Source organism: Panthera leo, chromosome B2 (assembly GCF_018350215.1).
Source record: "Panthera leo isolate Ple1 chromosome B2, P.leo_Ple1_pat1.1, whole genome shotgun sequence".
Lineage (NCBI taxonomy): Eukaryota > Metazoa > Chordata > Mammalia > Carnivora > Felidae > Panthera > Panthera leo.
The window spans coordinates 129,012,161-129,031,959 of record NC_056683.1 but is presented as its reverse complement, the minus strand read 5'-3'; the positions used below and the strand labels follow the sequence as shown (position 1 = coordinate 129,031,959).

Genomic DNA, 19,799 nt, shown 5'->3' with positions numbered 1-19,799 from the left:
ATCCTTTTGAAATAGGCCTTTGCATACAGCAGGGGAAACTTAGTTTCTTACCAGTGGAATCTTCTCAGGAAAACTCTTACCACATAGCATTTCAAAATGGGGTTTATTGGGGTCACTTTTCTACATACAGCAAATTAAACCACTTAACTCCTGAAAAGGAGTGGAGAGGTTTCAAAGAAATATTTGAGAACATCTGCAAAAGACAGCTGGGACAATCATACAAATAAATGAAGAATACACCAATTCCATTTACATTATGAAGATGTTTTCCTTCAACTCATCCAAACATTTCACATTTGTGACATCATTTATTTCAGAGCATATTCTACATTTGTAATATTTTTTAAATGTTACAATATTTACAAGACAGATGGCACAGAAAACTTGGTATTATAAATACTTGCTAGTAAAAATGGCAGATTACACACTTTTGTCTCTTTGAAGATCCTTGTACATTACTGAACATAACAAAGAGCCCCAATGGGGAAGGCACCTTTTCCTAAATGTTCTACTGTCATAGCTTGAGACCCTCAACATTATTCTTCAAGTTCAACAACTCCTTTTCCTGCCTTCTTTTCTCCAGTTTGAAGGCTAATTTGTTAGCTTTCTTCTCCACTCTCCGTTCCTGTATAAGAATACATTAGTGTTATTCAAATCTTCAAACAAACGCAAACTAATTTTACAAAAGAAAATCTCTATGACCACTGCACCCATAAGCTCTTTGTAAATCTTCCATTTGAGAAAAGTACTTCACCTTGCGTTCCTCTTTTATAGCCTGCTTTCTCGTTCTTTTATCTTCTTTGCTTTCGTTTTTAGATCGAGGTTGGGTTGACACCTTTGGCAGATCACTGCCATTAATCATCTGCATTCTTTCAACTTGCTTTGCTGTGAGTCCTTTCTTAGGTAAGACATTGAGAGGTATTCCTGTTTTAGAAGATATTTGGATTTGTTTGGGCTGAAATAAAAACAAAAATCATACTAAGGTCATTTCCCATTCCTATTAAAAAAGAGCTCACACACACACACAGCTCACTAATGACATATCATGTGTTGCTCTTCCCAATAGTGTTTCCAGCCACAAAAGGATACAGCTACCGTGAAAAAATGACTCGTCCACTGTTTTCTGCATTGCATACTTCAAGTAGCTCAGGACACCAGGACTTACCTTTGGTTGATACTTGATAATTTGCGGATGGTTATATAAATTGGAGTATGTACCTTTAAAAAAAAACAAACAAACACGTATCAATAAGAACACTTTCAATTCAGAAACATTACTGAGTTCCTACTATCTTCCCAACTTTGATCTTTTCATACTTTAATGAAGTCTCTGTTATTATAGCGTAGGGGCCAAAATGGCAGAGTCTCTCTTATTATAGATGTTTTGAAATTTTTTGCAACTTAGTAACAGGAATGTTACTTTTTCTAAATCATTTTCACAGAAAACATACTTTTTCAAAATACTGATGTATTCAATACTTTAAAATCACTACCATACCTTTATCAGTAAAAAGGACACCAAAATACTTACTACAAATAGATTCACAATCCCACTTCTCTTTAGCTTCTTCAAGAACTACAGTAACAATCTCTTCCTCCTCAGACCCATCCAGTTCATTCATTAGCAGGTCCTGATCCTCAAAGGGTTCCAGAGTATTCAGTTTTACACAACTTTTGATTGAGTTTTTGAAAAAGGCAGCAAAAGAGGGAAAAACAAAACACCACCCATTATTATTCTGTATGTTACTAAAACCGGTACGGATGTTTGACGAGCTATGGAAACAACAGTATTTCAAATTTGTGTGTGTGTACCTTTATTTTGAAAGACAGACAGAGTGAGAGCGGGGAAGGGGCAGAGAGAGGGGAAGATAGGCTCTGAAGCAGGCTCCAGGCTCTGAGCTGTCAACAGAGAGGTCTACGCAGGGCTCGAACACACAAACTGTGAGATCATGACCTGAGCCGAAGTTGGACGTCCAACCGACTGAGCCACCCAGGCGCCCCAGAAACAACAGCATTTCAAAAAAATCCCAGCTCTCCCCAGCCCCAACGTTCATTCCGCTGAGAGAAAAGAGATCTCTGCAAGGTTACAATAAACAAGATGGCAGCTTTCCTAAAACATGGTCTTCTTAAAGCCTCGAAAAGTTACTACCCAATCTGTCTCTCCAAAGTGATCAAACAATTCACTCAATATATGTAGCCCTTGTTCCACTGTAGGATCTGCAAGTGATAGTGATCACGGAATAGGAGACCCTTCCAGCAGACGTAAATACTTCATTAGTTTCTCGCAGAAAAATCACCTCAATATGGATGCTGATTTGCCAAATATTTGGCCATAAAGTTATACTAATATGGCTGGAGAGACAAATTCTTATTTTTCTATGAGCCACAAAAATCAACTTCTCAGAATGCCTGGCATTTCAGAAAGATGAGAAGAAGAGCATATATAATCAGAAGTCAGAATTCTTCAGCCAAGGAGGCTAAAAGCACCACCTTATTCTCCAAGTGGAATGTGATCTTGCACCTCCCCACTCTAACCCTCAAGCCCTTCAATTGTTGACTCTCAGGTCAGAGCCATAAAGAAAGTGGTTCTCAGTATGTTCCCACCCAAAGTTACAGTCAGCTTCTGAACCTCAATATCAAAATGTGAGTCAACACTGAAGGAAACATACCATTTTCTCAATATAGATTCTGACTGGGTGATTTTCTAGATTCAGATGTTGAACTAAAAACTTTATTTGAAAATGAAAGAAAGAAAAGTCACCCTGCTTGTCATGCCTCCGAGCTCCATACCAACTTCAGGTACGAAGTCTCCTCGTTCATTAACACTTTCTCTCAATAAAATAATCCTATCAAGTAAAGCTCTCAGAATGTTCTTTTGACATGGGCAGTGTTCCCCGTAACCAAGATGCTCCTTTCATTCTTGTATCCTCTCAACTATGGACTTAGAACTCTGGTCCTCTGGTACCCAATATCTAATCATCACCCTTCCTCCTATAAAAAAGAGAAATAAAGACAGAAAGAATCCTTACCTACTCACTCTCTAGAGAAATTCAGCTTTATTGAATCCAATAGATTTCCTCAACTTGAAAATAATGTTTTCAGAAATCTAAAGACCATCTCTCTCAAGGATCTGACCCTTGCAAAACAATTATACTTTGTTTTTCATCTTTTATCTCTGCTATGGTTTTTAAAAACCTTTTGGAACTAAGAGCTAGAAAATACTACTTTGTCTTGAGCTGAGTCTACCCTCCATTTGAGACAATAAACACTATTTTAATGATGGATGGAAATGCATTAAGAAAACATGCAGAAAAATGAAAGTGAAAAAAAAGTAAGTGAACAAGGAAAAGGCACGTACTTCTCTGCCTTCTCTTTATAGTAGTCATTCAAGACTTCCTCTAAGCGATTGCTGTCTACTTGAATGGAACCTTCCAATTCAGCATTATCCAGAGCTCCAATTTCATCATCGTCATACTGCTCATAAAACTTGTATATAAAGAGAAAAGATACCATGAAAAAAAATGTTTTAAAACTATAGCGTTTAAAATGTTACTTTTTTTTTTTTTTTTTTAAGTTTTTTTAAAGGTAATCTCTACACCCAAGGTGGGACTTGAACTTGCAACCCTGAGATCATGAGTCGCAGGCTCCACCAACTCAGTCAGCTAAGCACCCTGGTTTTTACATTAATTTCCTTTCTACACAATTACTTAAGCACTACCATGAGATCACAAGCACCATTACAATGGTATGTGGAAGACATTCTACCCAGTACTTTAAGACTTACACTTACATGGAAAATAGGCTGCCATTTAATGAAAGTGAAAGATGATCATTCTGTCCAGCTTAGAGAACAATGCTAGGTAGAAATCTTTACCTCAGATTCTACAGATTATGCAGTGATTATGCAGACTTTAAGGGGGCTTAGTTACAAATTTCATTCTTGTTTAGATGTTTACTGTATTATTCAAACTCTGTTAAGAGTAAATGGGATGATGTGAATCCTGAAGAGTGAGGTTATTTGTAGTAACAGTTCACCTACTGGTACTTAGTGAAAAGGTAGCAAAATTAGAACCTTTAAGATTCACTCTAAAGGAAACCAACCATCCACCCATTCATCATTTGCTGAACAGTCTGAATTCCTACCATATGCCAGATACCACATTAGACTTGGGGCTATATCAGTGAGCAAACATACACAAAAAAGCAGAAAAGTAATGGAATTTTGTTTATGCTCAGGCCAATGCTTGAGGAAAACAGCATAATCTTGGGGATTGGAGTCAGACTCTCATTATCAAAATATCAAACCTCTCTAAGGAAAGTCAGGAAGTTCTATCAGCTGTCTCAGATCTATATGCATTCTTTCCAGAATTAAAACTAGGATGGTTTTGTGATCTGTTTTAATAAGACAGGCGATTTCTAACGTTGAAAGTTTTGGCTTTGAGTTCCGATGTCATAAGAAATTTACCAGGAACCAGTATCAAAAGGTTCCTTATCTGGGGACCTTACCTTCTCAAATCTCTCATCATGAAGAGTCAGCTGTTCATTTCTTCTCATGACTGAGGATGTTATAGAATACTCAGTAAAGCGACTTTTAGTTTCCTCTTCCCAGAACAAATGATTTTCTACAGCCCCAGGAGGTTTTCCAGGGACAGACATGGCCTCATCTGATGAGCCCGCAGAGCCATAGTTATCGTCATCTCTACCTCTTTCCTTCTCATCATCCACATCTTCCCACTCACTGTCATCTTCAGCCTCAGATTTCCTAAAGTCAGAGTCATAAATTAACTGTCAAAACAACTTGAGAAACAACAGAACCAAATGACTTTACACAAGTAAAATTTGAGGGTATTTCAGGGAGGATTCCTGTTTAAGGCAGGAACAGCTGTGCTGCCTGACCTGTCTGGTATGGCTGGAAAAGTAATGAACCAGCCATCAGGCAACTTGGACTTTAGCCCCACCTATCGTCAATTTGTAAAGACCTCAAGTCTCACATTTTCTGCTCTAAAATACAAAAGCCTCACACTAAATGTTCTCAAAGGTCTCTTGCAGTTTTAACATTCTATAGATACCACCCTACAGAAGAACCAACAGTCAGTTCATTCCCAATTTGAAAGAAACAACACGTACTGTATATCCATTCCATCTTCCTCTGTTGGCTTATTGGCCTGAAGAATAAAATCATCTTCCAGCAGATTGTCTGGATTATCAAAGTCAAAATCATCATCAAGAGCCGCAACGATGTCAGGATCAAAATCCAGTCGAGGTCCTAGAAGGAAAACAAAAACTGAGCACGAATTCCCAAGAAAACAGCATTCCTTTCTGTAACATAATCTGAGTACCTCTTCTATGCCACATTCTACCTATCAATGTATTGAGGATTAAAAAAATGATTAAAAACTTTAAGTTCAGGGGCACCTGGGTGGCTCAGTTGGTTAAGCATCCAACTTCAGCTCAGGTCATGATCTCCCAGTTCGTGGGTTCGAGCCCCGCGTCAGGCTCTGCGCCGGCAGCTCAGAGCCTGAAGCCTGCTTCAGATTCTGTGTCTCCCTCTCTCTCTGCCCCTCCCCCACTCATGCTGTCTCTCAAAAATAAATAAACATTGAAAAAAATAAAAAAAAAAATTAAAAATTTAAAAAAACTTTTAGTCTAGTGTGGAACAGACATAGAGAGGGTTGAATGGGAGGAGATGGGGAAAAAATACCTCTGGCTTCAGTACTCAAATCATAAAACCTCTTGCATTACAGACTATATTAAACTTCGTCTACTTATAAAATTCACAGCATACACCTGCAGTTAGAATCAGATTTTAAATTCACCTGTAAGAAGTAACTCAAATTGGGACATCTGGGTGGCTAGTGGGTTAAATGTCTGACTGGATTTCAGCTCAGGTGGTGATCTCACAGTTTGTGGGTTGGAGTCCCACATCGGGCTATGCGCTGACAGCATGGAGCCTTCTTGGGATTCTCTCATTCTATCTCTCCCTCTCCCTCCCTCCCTCCCTCCCTGGTGCATGTGTGCTTGCTCTCTCTCTCTTAAGATAAATAAGCTTAAAAAAAAGTAAGTCTAAGTATGTGTGGCCTGTTAAACTTCTAGCCTAGGAGAGTTTCATAAATCCTGTTTCTTCAGCTATGGTCTTCTGTGTGTAAAAATAGAGTCTATGAAAAACCTCAAGTTCAAACTTGTAAACTGACATGGCTTCCATTCCAACCCCCCCTCATAACATGGCCCCTGCTGGACTCTCCGGCCTCATTTCATACTAATTCTTGCCTCATTCTAGGCATGCTAAAATATGGTTTCCTGTATTCATGTTCTCTCAATTTTGCACATGCAGCTTCCTGTTTAGAATATCCTCTCCTTCCCACCCCCCTCCTCATCCACCTGCCTAACTTCTACTTAAGAAATAACAGACACCATTTTCTCCAGGACAACTTGCCCACTATTACCTAAACCATTTATTCACTTGCACAATTAACTGTAATTTCTTCTTTATTATCCATCTTTCCCAACTCATAATAAATTCCCTGAAGTCAGATATCATGCTTTATTCTGGTTTAAGCCCAGAGCCCATCATATAGTGGTAACTCAAAAATCTGTGGAATGAACGAATGAATGCTACAAGGCAAATATTAATAATTAAGACAATTCAAGAGAAAATACCAAACATCACTTCTGTTTGTTCTAAAATACAATGTTGATAGTAAAAATAAATAAAACAACTTTTCAGTGTATCTGCAACACGTGGTAAAATGGACCTCCATAAAATACACTCTTGGGAGAAATTCTGAAAGCAGATTTAGTCTATCATAAGTATGTTTGGGGGGTTTGTTTTGTTTTTTAGAGAGAGGGAGAGTGCGTAAGCAGGGGGGAGAGGGAGGGAGAATGAATCTCAGGCAGGTTCCATGCTCAATCCCACAACCCTAGGATCATGACCTTAGTCGAAATCAAGAGTCGGATGCTCACCCAACTAAGCCACCCAAGCGTCCCCAAGTCTATATACATGTTAAGGCTAACCGAACATCATCATTTCCACTGCAAGAGGCTAGGTCCAGGTTAAAATTCCCCTACTGGATCTCCAAAAACAGTTTTCTTACTTTCCTCTCCAAAAAGGAACTTCAAAGACTAAGAATTTGATGGCAATGAAAAAGTATCCTGTTCACTCATCCTTTCCTAATGACCGCTAATCTGAATTTACACACATCTCAAATTGTTTCATCACTTTATCAGAGACAGAAAAACTATCATTACTATGCTTTGTTTGTAAAACACAGATCAAATCACTTGAAAAGTTCAAGAAATCAAGCACACCTGAAACAGGAGCAGCTTTATTCAACAATCCAACATCTTCCTCAAACTCTGATGCAAATACTGATGAAGGCAACTGAATTCCCGTGGTCTTGAAAGAGAAATTACACAATGGTTAGATTCAGAAATACTTCTGAACCGGGTTGAAGTGTCCTCCCCCCACCCCAAATTCTTGCCCACCCAATAGCTCAGAATGTGACCTCATTTGGAAATAGGATCCTTGCAGATGTAATTAGTTAAGATGAGGTGACAGGAGATTATGGTGGGCCCTAATTAATTCATCAAGACTGGTGTGTCCCTGTAAGAAGGCCATGTGAAGACACGAAGCCACAGGGGAGAATGCCATGGGAAGATTCAAGTGGACTGGAGCAATGGGTCTAAGAAAGCCAAGGAACACCAAGGACTGCTGGTAACCACCAAGAGCGAGGAGATAGGTGTGGACAGCGTTCTTGCCCTGAGCCCCCACAACACAAGCAATGCTGCTGAAAGGTTACTTTTGGACTTCTGACTTCCAGAGCTGTGACAGATTACATTTCCGTTGTTTTAAGCCACCCAGTGGTAATGTGTGGTAATTTGCTATGGCAGTCCCAGGAAAATTAATACAACTATATCCTGCATTCTCTCCCACTTATGCTCCAGTTAAATATCTTAAACATGTATATTCCATCAGCTGAAGCAACAAGCAGCTTCAAAGCAATACTTCAAAGTGTTCTCCAGTATTATTCCATTTAATGCTCTTGAGATATCAGCATGTTTTAGTCAACAAAAGCTAAGAAAGATCAAATGCCATGCCTGCCTCAAAGTGCTCGTTAAGTGAAGTTCTGGGATTCAAATCCAGATTTTGCAATGCCACTGTCCTCGTCTCAAAATTTAATCTTTTCCCTCTTGAACTGAGATAACATGCCAATTTCTGGTTAATAGCAGAGCATTTCCCTGAACTGGGTATCTTAAATCCTGGGATGGTCATAAATCATCTCTCCATCCCTAGAACCCTTTGAACTCTCTTGTACAAAGTGATTTCACATCAGTCTTTCAGGCACCATCTTGCTCATGGCTAACCAAGATGTAGATTACTACCACCACTGCTTAGCTAGTCCACACCTAATCCAACCTTCACATCACTTCCGGATTAACACTCCTGTAATATTTTATAAAGTGACCTTCTCAAACTTGTAATGGGTTTTGATTTTTCACTCCTGATTTTCAGGGTCTGTAAAATCCAGGCCTATTCTACGTATCCAAATTACTGTTACTCAGTACCTCTGGTAAGATGACCGCCATGTAACTCAGGTCCAGTTCCTCACATCATGGGATAATTCAAAGTAATTCATGGAGCACACATGTCACACACTGATCCAACTACTACCTATGCCCCTTCTAACTGGAATGTTTCCTTCCTCTCTTCAATACGACCCACCCTTTAGTGTCCAGCTCAGTTTCTCCCTCCTCCATGAAGGCCTTCTTGATCACTTTCCCAGAACTTTCCTTTGGGCGAAATCTTTTTCATTCTTCATACCACACAAATACCTCCACTTACGCTCGCACATATAACTGACTGGTCCTTATGCTCTGTTTGATCTTTTTTCAATCAAATAGTTACCAATGTGAGGGGCACCACATGTTATCTGTCTCATGTACCTCATCACCCACCATATCCTCAGTCTAGTAGCAGGCAGATAGCTGAGATGTTGGTTCTCGTTGGCTCATGGAGCATGTGGAACCGGAAACCTCTGAGGAGCATGAGTAAAAGCTATGGAGTAGTGCACGCCAAGCAAACTTAGCTTCCAAAAGGCACTTCTTGGTGGCATAAAGTATAGGAAAAGATCTGGTTTCTGCTACAGAGTTCTTTTTTTAAAGAAAAAACAGCTTTACTGGGATAGGATTAACATATGATACAATTCAGCCACTTCAAGTGCACAATTTAATGACTTTTGATAAATTACTTTTTAAAAATTATAAAATATGTATGTAGTTTTGTTTTGTTTGTAAGATATTCTGATTATCTATTCTTGGAAGTTGGGATTAAAAAAAGGATCAGGGGCACCTGGGTGGCTCAGTCCATTAAGCCTCCAACTTCAGCTCAGGTCATGATCTTGCTAGTCTAGGAGTTTGAGCCCCACGTCGGGATCTGTGTTGACAGCTCAGAGCCTGGATCCTGCTTCAGATTCTTTGTCTCCTTCTCTTTGTGCCCCTCCCCCACTCACACTTTGTCTCTGAAAAATGAATAAACCTTAAAAAGATAAAAGGGAGGATCAGCTTGTGTTTAGTGAATTCACCTTTGGAGGTATTTTTCGAATTTTGAAAAACAAAGAATCACAATCACAGAGTTTAGGGATTACGTTCTTAAAAAAGAAAGGTGGAGGCACCTAGCTGGCTCAGTTGGTTAAGCGCATGACTCTTGATTTCGGCTCAGGTGATGATCTCAGTTTGTGATATTGAGCCTCTTGTCGGGCTCTGCACTGATACGGCACGGAGCCTGCTTAGGACTGTCTCTCTCTACCCCTCCCTGCTCATGCTCTCTCTCAAAATAAATAAACATTTTAAAAAATGTGTATGTTTTTTATTGGTTGCAGTAGTTGTGAACTCTGCTGAGTTTGCCCAGCTGCTTTCTACCACAGCAGGACCTCCTTTCCTTCATGTGACAATCGAGCTGCTCACACAGGACTACTTCTGTACTGCTTCATTTCCTGTTTCTAGGGTTTATTCAATATTTCTGGTTTACTCAACTTTGGCAGTTTGTTACAAAATACTTAAAATCAAAAAAGCACAAAGGACTCATCCATATTTTTGCATCATGCTACAGAAAACAGATGGCATTTTTGTTTTTAAATAGAATTCACTCACCCTTGTAAATATCACTGAAGCATCCATTTAAGAGCGTTATTCTCTTACAAAGCCAATTAGACAGTGATTACTTTTACCCAAAATTAACTGAGGATTAAAACTTAATCTTTCAAAAGCTAATTTTTTAAATTTTTTAACAATTTATTCATTTTTGAGAGACAGAGATAGAGCATGAGTGGGGGAGGGGCAGAGAGACACAGGATCAGAAGCAGGCTCTGGGCTCTGCAGCTGTCAACACAGAGCCCGACGTGGGGCTGAGACCCGTGAACCGCGAGATCATGACCCGAGCCAAAGCCCAACAGAGCCATCCAGGTGCCCCTTAAAAAGCTAATCTTTTAAAAGCCAATACAATTCAGCCAGAAAAATGTAAGAACTTTATTAAGACTTTTTCCCTAAAATAAAGTTGAAGCAAGGGGCACCTGGGTAGCTCGGTCAGTTAAGCATCCAACTTTAGCTCTGGTCACGATCTCATAGTTCATGGATCTGAGTCCTTCATTGGGTTCTGTGCTGACAGCTCAGAGCCTGGAGCCTGCTTTGGATTCTGTGTCTCCCTCTCACTCTGTCTCCCAAAAATAAAGAAACGTTAAAAAAAAAAAAAAGATAAAGGTGAAGCACTACCAGACCCTCTTCCCTCCCTCACTGGGTCATGGAAGGAGGTGAGCCAATAAGATACCTACCCTACTCCTGATAGTGATATCACCCTGGGAAAGAAGCAGTACAGAAGCTGGTTCTGTTAGGACAGAGATGTGGGAGTGGGCTGTGGGACACAGCCCAGTGGGAGTGGGACAGGGCTGTGGAGTGGACTATGCAGCCTTACAAGAGAGCTACAACCTAGGGAGTGAACGAGAGCAGCTGCAGTTATTACCTTCCTTTGGGATGATACCCTGAAATGCAACCCCTTTGACTCTCCTTAAGCAACAAGCTAGAGACTGAAGGGGCTATGATCACACTTCACTGAGGAAAACAATACCTAGACCATGACAGGATTGAAGAATGAGAAGCAGGAGAAATTCGTGCCCTTTTTAACTCTTCTTTTTGTCAACAAACCCAATAAATAAATAGCTTTTTTTAAGTGTTAGATGATATAAAAGTTTCACAGGAAAATTTACTGTATACTAATACTAAATAAAAAGATAAAGTCATATGACACGAGTATCCCAAACATAAACAAGGAAACAGAACTTAAGTTGGTAGTACTAATTTCACAGAAATATGTGCTCTAGCTTATACTTTAAAGAAAAAATTAAAGTACACTGCATTTTTGTTGAGAAGAGTATCAGAAACTTCATTATGATATCTATTGCTTCTATTCTCTTCTGGTCAGCCTACAGCTTTTTACAACTGTTAAAGATCTGAACATTCCACAAAAATTAAGTTCCACCTTAGAAGACAGTTTATGACACTAAATAGTTAACGCATCGAATGTCAGCTCCTTTTCCTCTATTGGAAGGTGCTAACATGGCTACATCTACTAATGAAAGGTTCTAACCCCGTCAAAGGCTGCAACTTCCAACCGCTGCCACCAGAGAACAGGAAGCCTACTCTCTCCTTTGCACGCACACACATACATGATTTCAAGCGAGAGCGTGGCTTATTTTTGTGTTCAGATTGACACCATTTCTCGCCCTAGTTATCTTGATTTATAAATGGTGGTTTCTTCACTCGCTCCCAAACATATTGATAAAAAGTCTTACTGAAATTTCTAAACTTCCTTCTTTTTCGTCTCTTCTGTTGGGTGCACTGAAGGCACTTGTGAGAACCAGCTCTGAGGGCCCAGATGGTTCCTTCAGGTGCTGCAGATAGTCATAGCCATCATCAAAGAACACACCGTACTTCCTCTGTTCTGCTCGCCGTTCTTCGTCATTTATCTAGGATAATAAACAAAATGGAATCAGCACCTCTTCCAAGCACAAACCACAGGAACCTTCCAGTGAACACAGCTTTCAGAATAGGAGGCAGGTGGCACACGAAAGATGTGGCTAATAAGAATGAGACAAAGAATTCTTGAAAACTCAGGAAAAACAGAGATTCTAAACCCAAGTGCTATATAAAAGTTAAATGGAATGAAAACAATTACTGCTTCTACTAGACATTTCTGTGCAACAATTCAAGCCAAGATAGAAAAAAAAGAAATAACAAGTGTTGGCGAGAATGTGGAGAAAAAGGAACATTCGTGCACTGTTGGTGGGAATATAAACTGGTGAAGTCACTGTGGAAAAGAGAATGGAGTTCCTCAAAAAATTAATTGGAATACCGTATAATCCAGTAATTCCACTACGATTTACTCAAAGAAAATGAAAACACTAATTTGAAAGAAATATATGGACTCCCATGTTGACTGCAGCATTATTTACAACAACCAAGATATGGAAACAACCCAAGTGTCCACTGACAGAGGAACGGATAAAGATGTAGTGTGGATATATACACACATACACACACAATGGAGTATTACTCTGCCATAAAAACAAAAACAGTGAGTTCTTGCCACTGCAACATGGACAGACCTAAAGAGTATTATGCTAAACGAAGTAAGTCAGAGAAAGACAAACATGTATGATTTTACTTATGTGTGGAATCTAAAAAAAGAAAAAAAAAACAAGCAGAAGCAGATCCATAAATACAGAGAACAAAACTGATGACTGCTAAAGGGGAGGGTGGGGGGGATGGGCAAATGGGTGAAGGGGAACAGGAGATAGTCTTCCAGTTATAGAATGAGTTAAGTCGTGGAAATAAAAGGTACGGCATAGGGAATATGGCCAATGGTACTATAATAGCATTGTTCAGTGACAGATGGTAACTATGCTTGTGGTGAGCACAGCTTAACGTACAGACTTGTCAAATCACTATGCCGTACACCTGAAAGTAATGTAACATTGTATGTCTAACTACAGTTCAATTAAAAAAATTCAGCCAGGGCACCTGGGTGGCTCAGTCAGTTAAGCGTCTGACTTTGGCTGAGGTCATGATCTCGCAGTTCATGAGTTCCAGCCCAGTGCTGGGCTCTGTGGTGACAGCTCAGAGCCTAAAGCCTGCTTTGGATTCTGTGTGTCCCTCTCTCTCTGCCCCTCCCGCACTGGCACTCTCTCTCTTTCTCAAAGATAAATAAAAAACGTTAAAACCTTTTTAATTTAAAACATTAAAAAATTTTTAATTTAAAAAATTTAAAAAAAAATTTTTTTTAAAATTCAGGCCAAGAAACACACACACACACACACACACACAGAATTTTATGACGTAATTGGAGGGTTAAAAGACCAGAGGGTCCTGAAAAGTAAGTACAATTTCTTGTATTTATATGCAAAAAAACCCTTCCCAACATACAACACAAGCAGGCTTTACTAAAAAGCTAGATACAGTCAATGTTCTCCAAGACTTCCTATCAAATTTACCAACACTTACACTCTGACAATCATCAAGTCAACTTTTTAAAGGTTTCCTGGCATTTTTAAAGCTAACTCATGAGAGAAGTGATGAGGTTATCATCACTCCAAAAGGGAGTCCGTGGTTTTGAAATGACAGGAAAGCAAAGATGTGCCCTAAATAATCATGCAGCACTGTAGCTAGTTTAGTAAATATCCACTGTTACTTTATAACATTTGCTCATTTAAACATCTCAAATAAAGATGCTTTATCCTCTCAATCAAATACCCAAGACGTAAAAATCAGCACATTTACTGAAAATTAAGTCACAGATTTTGTTTCCCAGAAGATCACAGTTGTCTGAGAATAGCAGCTGGCTAACTATTTAAAAACTGACAGTCCGCCCGCAAACTTATTGGCTATACAACAGGACCTACTTTCTGTGTGGGCAATAGAACCCTCTGGGGTGCAGTCTCATCCGCGGCTAAAGGATCTCGCTGGCTCCGGTGGACCAGGTGAAAAGATACAGCTTTCTTCTTCTCTATAAAAGGTTTCTTCTTCCTGTGAGGCTTCAAAGGAACGGAATCAGAATAAGCCGTTGAAAAAGAATAAAAAAGACGACAGTCCACATAGGCACCTTCAGGAAGTTACATAAAGGGTCAACAGATTTTTAAAACTCACATTTCTGTGGTAAGCAACATCAACAATGTTGGAGAAAATCTGTACTTACCTTCCTTCGATAAACATTTGATGGCACTTTGTGCCAAACCTTGTTATGGGTTCTGGGGATACAGCAATGAGACGGTCACAGTCCCTACTCTTATCAAGCAAACCATAAGTAAAAAAAGATTTCAAGTAAAGAAAATAAAACAGTAACTTACAAATGACTAACAGTTACTTTAGACTGGGTGCTCAGAGAAGGTCCCCGACAGGTGGAACCAGAATGACAAGGAGAAGCCTGCCACAGAAAATCTGGGGAAGACCATTTCCAGCAAGTTATGCACCGCGCGTACCAACTATTAAGTGAAACCAGGACTGCACAACTACAGTAAGATTCATCATTTCTACACTATTACCCTACCCAACTCTGACTTCCTAAACTGAGAAAGCATCATCCCAGTTGAGTAAGCCATGTTGCTTCGGGCCCAAACTTAGACTCTCCCACAAGTTGCCTATGCCGAGAACACCCGATGAGCAGACAACTGGCATTCCAACGTCTGGAGAAACCAGCCAACTCGCCCTCCCAACTGCAGAAAGCACAGGGTGATACGTTTGTGTTTTGCGTTCACAGGCTTTTTAGGCCCCTTGGGATAAATGGGAAGCCATTCTCTTCTTTCCACTCCCCGGGGAGGCCTGGCCGTGGGAGAAGCACTCTAAACTGCAAAGGATGCCCACGGTGGTGAGGGTGACCCATACGGGGCACAGGGCCGCCAAGCCGCCTCCCCACACCTTTGGGCCAGCCCTCCCAAACCCTGGCCGCAATAGCCACTGGCACCAGAGGAAGCCGCCTGGCGTCTGGAAAACCAGAGCGCCCCGTCCCCGAGACAACGAGGCGTGCTCACCATGTTGCAGCTGCGCGGCGCTCACTCCAGAGAAGAGTGACGACGGCACGCTGCCAGCCCCGGGAAAATGACTATTACCAAAACGCCAGCAAAGCCCGAATCCCAGCTGCGTCTTTAGGCCTCTCCACACGTGCAACCCCGGAACCCATACAGGAAGTTAAGCGCAGACGGTGGAAATGGGCCAATCGCCGAAGAGCTGAAGCCGTCGCGGCCGGAAGTTACCCATAGCTAGCTCCGTCGCAACGATCGCGAGAAGCTATTGGGAGGTGGAGCTATTTTCTCCCTTGGGGGCGGGGCTTTTCCGGCCAAAATTAAGTAAGCTAGGAAAGGGAGTGTTGGGCGCTTTTGTGGCGGTGAGGCGCGAAAGAGGGGTTGCTGTTTCTAGAGGAACTTGCTTTTGTAGCGCCCTCTACCGAGAATAGAGGCAGGCAACGTATCTAGCATCCCCATTGACCGTTGTATTCCTGGCCTATTCTCACCCATAACACACACGCGCGCACACACACACACACACACACACACAGAAGGAAGGTGGCCACCCTCCCAGGTCACACACACACACACACAAAAGGAAGGTGGCCACCCGCCGGGTCACCGAGGTTTCAGGTTCCATCTCCTCTGGGCCAGCGCGGAGTTGGTTGCCTTAGCAACGGAGGATCAGGGCCTCGCTATTCTAGGCTGCACCATGCTTAATCAGGTCTTTGTTCAAACATCCGGTGCACAAACCCCCGAGATTCTGTTGTAAGTAGAGGCATTTGAACTAAATAAATATGTCTGGAATCTCTGGTGTTTGCATACCTTATCTTATAAGAAGGAAACTAATGTTTATTTTCTTCCAAGTCGTTCCTCAAATGTTTTAACGTGGTTTAAGCAAATAGGCTATAATCACACCTTCTTAGGAAGATTTCAGGCAGGTAGGTGCCCGCGCGCGCTTCCAGCTTTTCCTGGGAAAAAGAAAGTGTTAATGCAGTCATCGTCTTAACCAGCAAATCTTTCCTCAAATATGTGTTTCCCCTTTCCAATACCTGGCGTCTTTACAATGTCTAAGTTATCTTGGATTGTGTCTCTCTGTCTTCCTATTACTATTACAAATGTTTATGGAATATTACTCTTTTATTACAATATAAATTATAGAAATAATTTAGATTAGGACCACAGAACTTGTCTTTGAATAATGCTTTGTAACAGATAGAATACCTAACACTTGTATGTGCCAGATGTTTGATATAGTTAAGCTCCATGTGCTGTTTTCATCTGTTTTATTTACTACTGTGCCTGTCTATTCTCAGGGCCTAGAATAGTGCCTGGCACATATACTCAATAAATAATCTGTTTAAATGAATTAATATGCTGGCACTTTGCCTCAACTATCTCATATCTTCCTTACCAAACACTTTGAGAGGCACTATCATTTTCATCATCTTACAAATACTAAAACTGAGGCACAGGAAATGTCCTACAGGTAGTAAATGGCAGAGTGGGGATTTAAACCTGAGTCTGACTAGACCTGACCACTTAACCATAACTGGCTGGTTTTTAAATTTTTGAGCAATATTCTGTTATTGTATACATTTACTGATATAGCCATACACTAGGCACACTGTGCCGCTCACTTTGTATTCATTATGTCATTTAATTCCCTTGATAAATCTGTAGTTAGATGACACTTAGCCAATCTTATAAAGCCTGAAGTTCAGAGCAATGAAGTGATTTGCCTAAGGTCACACAATAAATGGAAAAGTTAGATGCTTAGCCCATCTGGTCAAGAAGGCCACACCCTTAACCATGTGCTACATTACCACCATAAAGCAGGCAGCCAGCAAATTCTGTCCATTCTACTTTTTAAATAGCCAAAGATATCACCTCATTACCCCTCTTATCAAATTTATCATTTTTAGTACTCTGATCTGATCATGTCATTTTCCTGTGCGAAACCTTTCAATGTCTATGCCCTGGCCTCAGGATAAAGTCCAAACTCTTGCATAGCAGCTGAGAGTTTCTATCATCTGGCCTCTACCCGTCAATTTAGTGTTGTGTCTCCTATTCCCCATACATCACTCTATGACTCAGCCCTGTCAAACTGTTTGCAGTTCCCAAATGTACCTAAAACAGATGGACTTTCTTGTGCCCATCTGAAAATTTCTTTCTCTCGCCTTCCTGTTCAGTTAGCTTAGCCATTTCTGCCCCTAGGAAACTTATACTCTTCAAAACTAGGGCCCACCCTAAATGTTTTCACTGTACCCTGTGACTACTCAGTTACGCCAAATTATAAACCCGTACCATTCTCAAATGTCTTTAGACTCAAGTTGCAGAAACCCACTTGAGGGCAAGGATTTTTGTCTTACCTAATTTACTTCCCCCAGGGCATATAGCATAGTAAGGGCTCAATAAGAATTGCACTGTTTAAAGCACTTTACATATATTTACTCCTTAAATTCTTAAGGAAGGATTTAAGAGATATACTATCATTATTCTCTTGTTATATACAGATTAAAGATTGAGGAACATAAAGTTAAGTGGACTTTTGCCCAAGAGCACAGAACCCTACATGATGAAGCCAGACTGTGAATTCAGGTGTAGCCGGAGAATTGCACCCTTAACCATTACAACATACCCTATTTCAAAAAGCCGACACATATGGTGAGCTTGCTTGCATTAGAGCTATACTATATATATGTGAGCTCATTTAATATTTGTTTAATACAGTATCTAGAACCATGCATTCATTAAAATAGTATATATACACAAAACCTTGGCTTGTCTTAACACAGAAAAAAATTTCCTATCACTAATAAATAACCACCTAGTCTCTTATTAGTATGCTCTACTAAATGGCATCCATTTCAAAATAATTAAACAGAATTTTATTTTTTTTTAAATTTTTAAAAAATGTTTATTTTTGAAAGAGAGAGGGAGCACAAGTAGGAGAGGGGCAGAGAGAACGGGAGACACCGAAACCAAAGCAGGCTCCAGGCTCTGAGCTGTCAGCACGGAGCCTGACATGGGGTTCGAACTCATGAACCATGAGATCATGACCTGAGCTAAAGTTGGACGCTTAACCGACTGAGCCACCCAGGCACCCCAACAGAATTTTAATTAACTTAATTTTAATTTCTGGTTTAGTCTAGGCTTTGAAAAATTTTGTATTTTCTATGAGAAATGAAGTTTCCCGTTGAACCGTTTTTACTGTCTTAACACCATTTATATCACACTTAGCAGTGGTTCTCCGTCAGTATTGCCCAAAGACCCCCAGCACCGGGAAACCAACGCACACAAAAAGTGGAGAAAACTTGCTTGAATACAGCAAACTAACTAGACAGTGATGCAGTAACTTTAGGAGTTATAAATTACGTGCTTGACAATATTAATAGAGCTAATGGAGATAGTTAATATATAAAAAGGGAAAGAGCATCAAGATCATGTACCAGAATGTCCACAGTAGCACTGTTTTTATTAGACAATAATAACACAACTAAAATTCCACTAGTAAGGGATGAATTGAAAAAAATTAATAACCATAATCTCTTATGAAGCTGTTCTAAGGAAGAGGATGTGGACACTTATTCAGTCAGAAAAAAAGCGGGTGTAGAACGCCATGAAATAAAAAGCAGGTTGTAGAACACTATGCAAATGGCATTTATTGTTGTTAAAAATTATAAATAGAAAACATGTTACACAGAAATATCATAGTGCGAGCATTGAGAACTATCTGGTTGACTATGTACCAAACTCGCCATAGCGATTTTCCATCAGGAGCTGGGATTACAGGAACGTTAGAGGTCTATTTGACATATTTTTTCATTGTTTATAACCGTAAACAATGGAAAAAGACACAATAGTTTACATTGTTTTATGTATTTTATTGTTCATATGTTTACAGTGAAGATTTGAAGTATTACGTTTGGTATCTAAAAAAAGTAAGGATAGTTAAAAACCAAAGTGGGGCACCTGGCTGGCTCAGCAGATAGAACATGTGACTCTTGATCTCTGGGTTGTGAGTTGGAGTCCCATGGTGGATATAGAGATTATTTAAAAATAAAATCTCTAAGGGGCGCTCGGGTGGCTCAAACAGTCTGACTCTTGATTTTGGCTCAGGTCATGATCTCACAGGTTGTAGGATCGAGCCCCGTGTTGGGCTCCATGCTGACAGCCAAAGCCTGCTTGGGATTCTCTCTTTCTCTGTCAAAAATAAATACACAGGGGCGCCTGGGTGGTTCAGTCAGTTGGGCATCCGACTTCGGCTCAGGTCATGATTTCACAATTTGTGAGTTTAAGCCCCATGCTGGGCTCTGTGCTGACAGCTCAGAGCCTGGAGCCTGCTTCGGATTCTGTGTCTCCCTCTCTCTCTGACCCTCCCCTGCTTGTGCTCTGTCTCTCTCTCAAAAATAAATGATAAACATTAAAATAATAAACAAACATTAAAAAACAGAATCTTAAAAAAAAAAAACCAAAATGAGACAGGTTAAATACTAATATAATCTTGTCCAATAAACATTGTTAAAGAATAATTTTTTAATGGTAAACCCATGACTCTCATACATATGCATAAAGTGAGGGCACCTTTGTGGCTCAGTCGGTTGAGCGTCCCACTTCGGCTCAGGTCACAATCTCACAGTTCATGGGTTCAGGTCCTGCGTCGGGCTCTGTGCTGACAGCTCAGAGCCTGGAGCCTGCTTCACATTCTGTGTCTCTCTCTCTTTTTGACCCTCTCATACTCTTGTCTCTCTC

General features: G+C 40.4%; 1 protein-coding gene across 2 annotated transcripts; it reads right to left on the bottom strand.

Annotated features, from left to right (window-relative positions):
- Positions 1 to 84: 84 nt before the first annotated feature.
- LTV1 (LTV1 ribosome biogenesis factor) lies at positions 85 to 16,587 on the bottom strand. 2 transcript variants are annotated; one of them, XM_042939989.1, is made up of 11 exons: positions 15,072 to 16,587; positions 13,947 to 14,078; positions 11,841 to 12,014; positions 7,306 to 7,393; positions 5,128 to 5,266; positions 4,507 to 4,762; positions 3,359 to 3,486; positions 1,532 to 1,671; positions 1,166 to 1,218; positions 755 to 955; positions 85 to 625 (listed from the first exon to the last, which is right to left on the bottom strand). In XM_042939989.1, exons 1-11 carry the CDS (start codon positions 15,072 to 15,074, stop codon positions 515 to 517), a joined length of 1,425 nt encoding a protein of 474 aa, XP_042795923.1. In that variant the 5' UTR covers positions 15,075 to 16,587; the 3' UTR covers positions 85 to 514. The 2 variants fall into 2 exon arrangements, with proteins under 2 accessions (XP_042795923.1, XP_042795924.1); XM_042939990.1 differs by lacking the exons at positions 11,841 to 12,014; positions 13,947 to 14,078; positions 15,072 to 16,587 and adding an exon at positions 8,941 to 9,291.
- Positions 16,588 to 19,799: the final 3,212 nt, after the last annotated feature.

Bases quoted from the DNA above. Each gene is read 5' to 3' on its own strand.
- LTV1 (XM_042939989.1), bottom strand. The intron at 12,015-13,946 runs GTAGGTCCTGTT...TTATTATCCTAG, and splicing joins TTCTATTGCCCACACAGAAA to ATAAATGACGAAGAACGGCG. The intron at 7,394-11,840 runs GTAAGACTTTTT...TTCTCTTTCAAG, and splicing joins AAGGAAGTTTAGAAATTTCA to ACCACGGGAATTCAGTTGCC.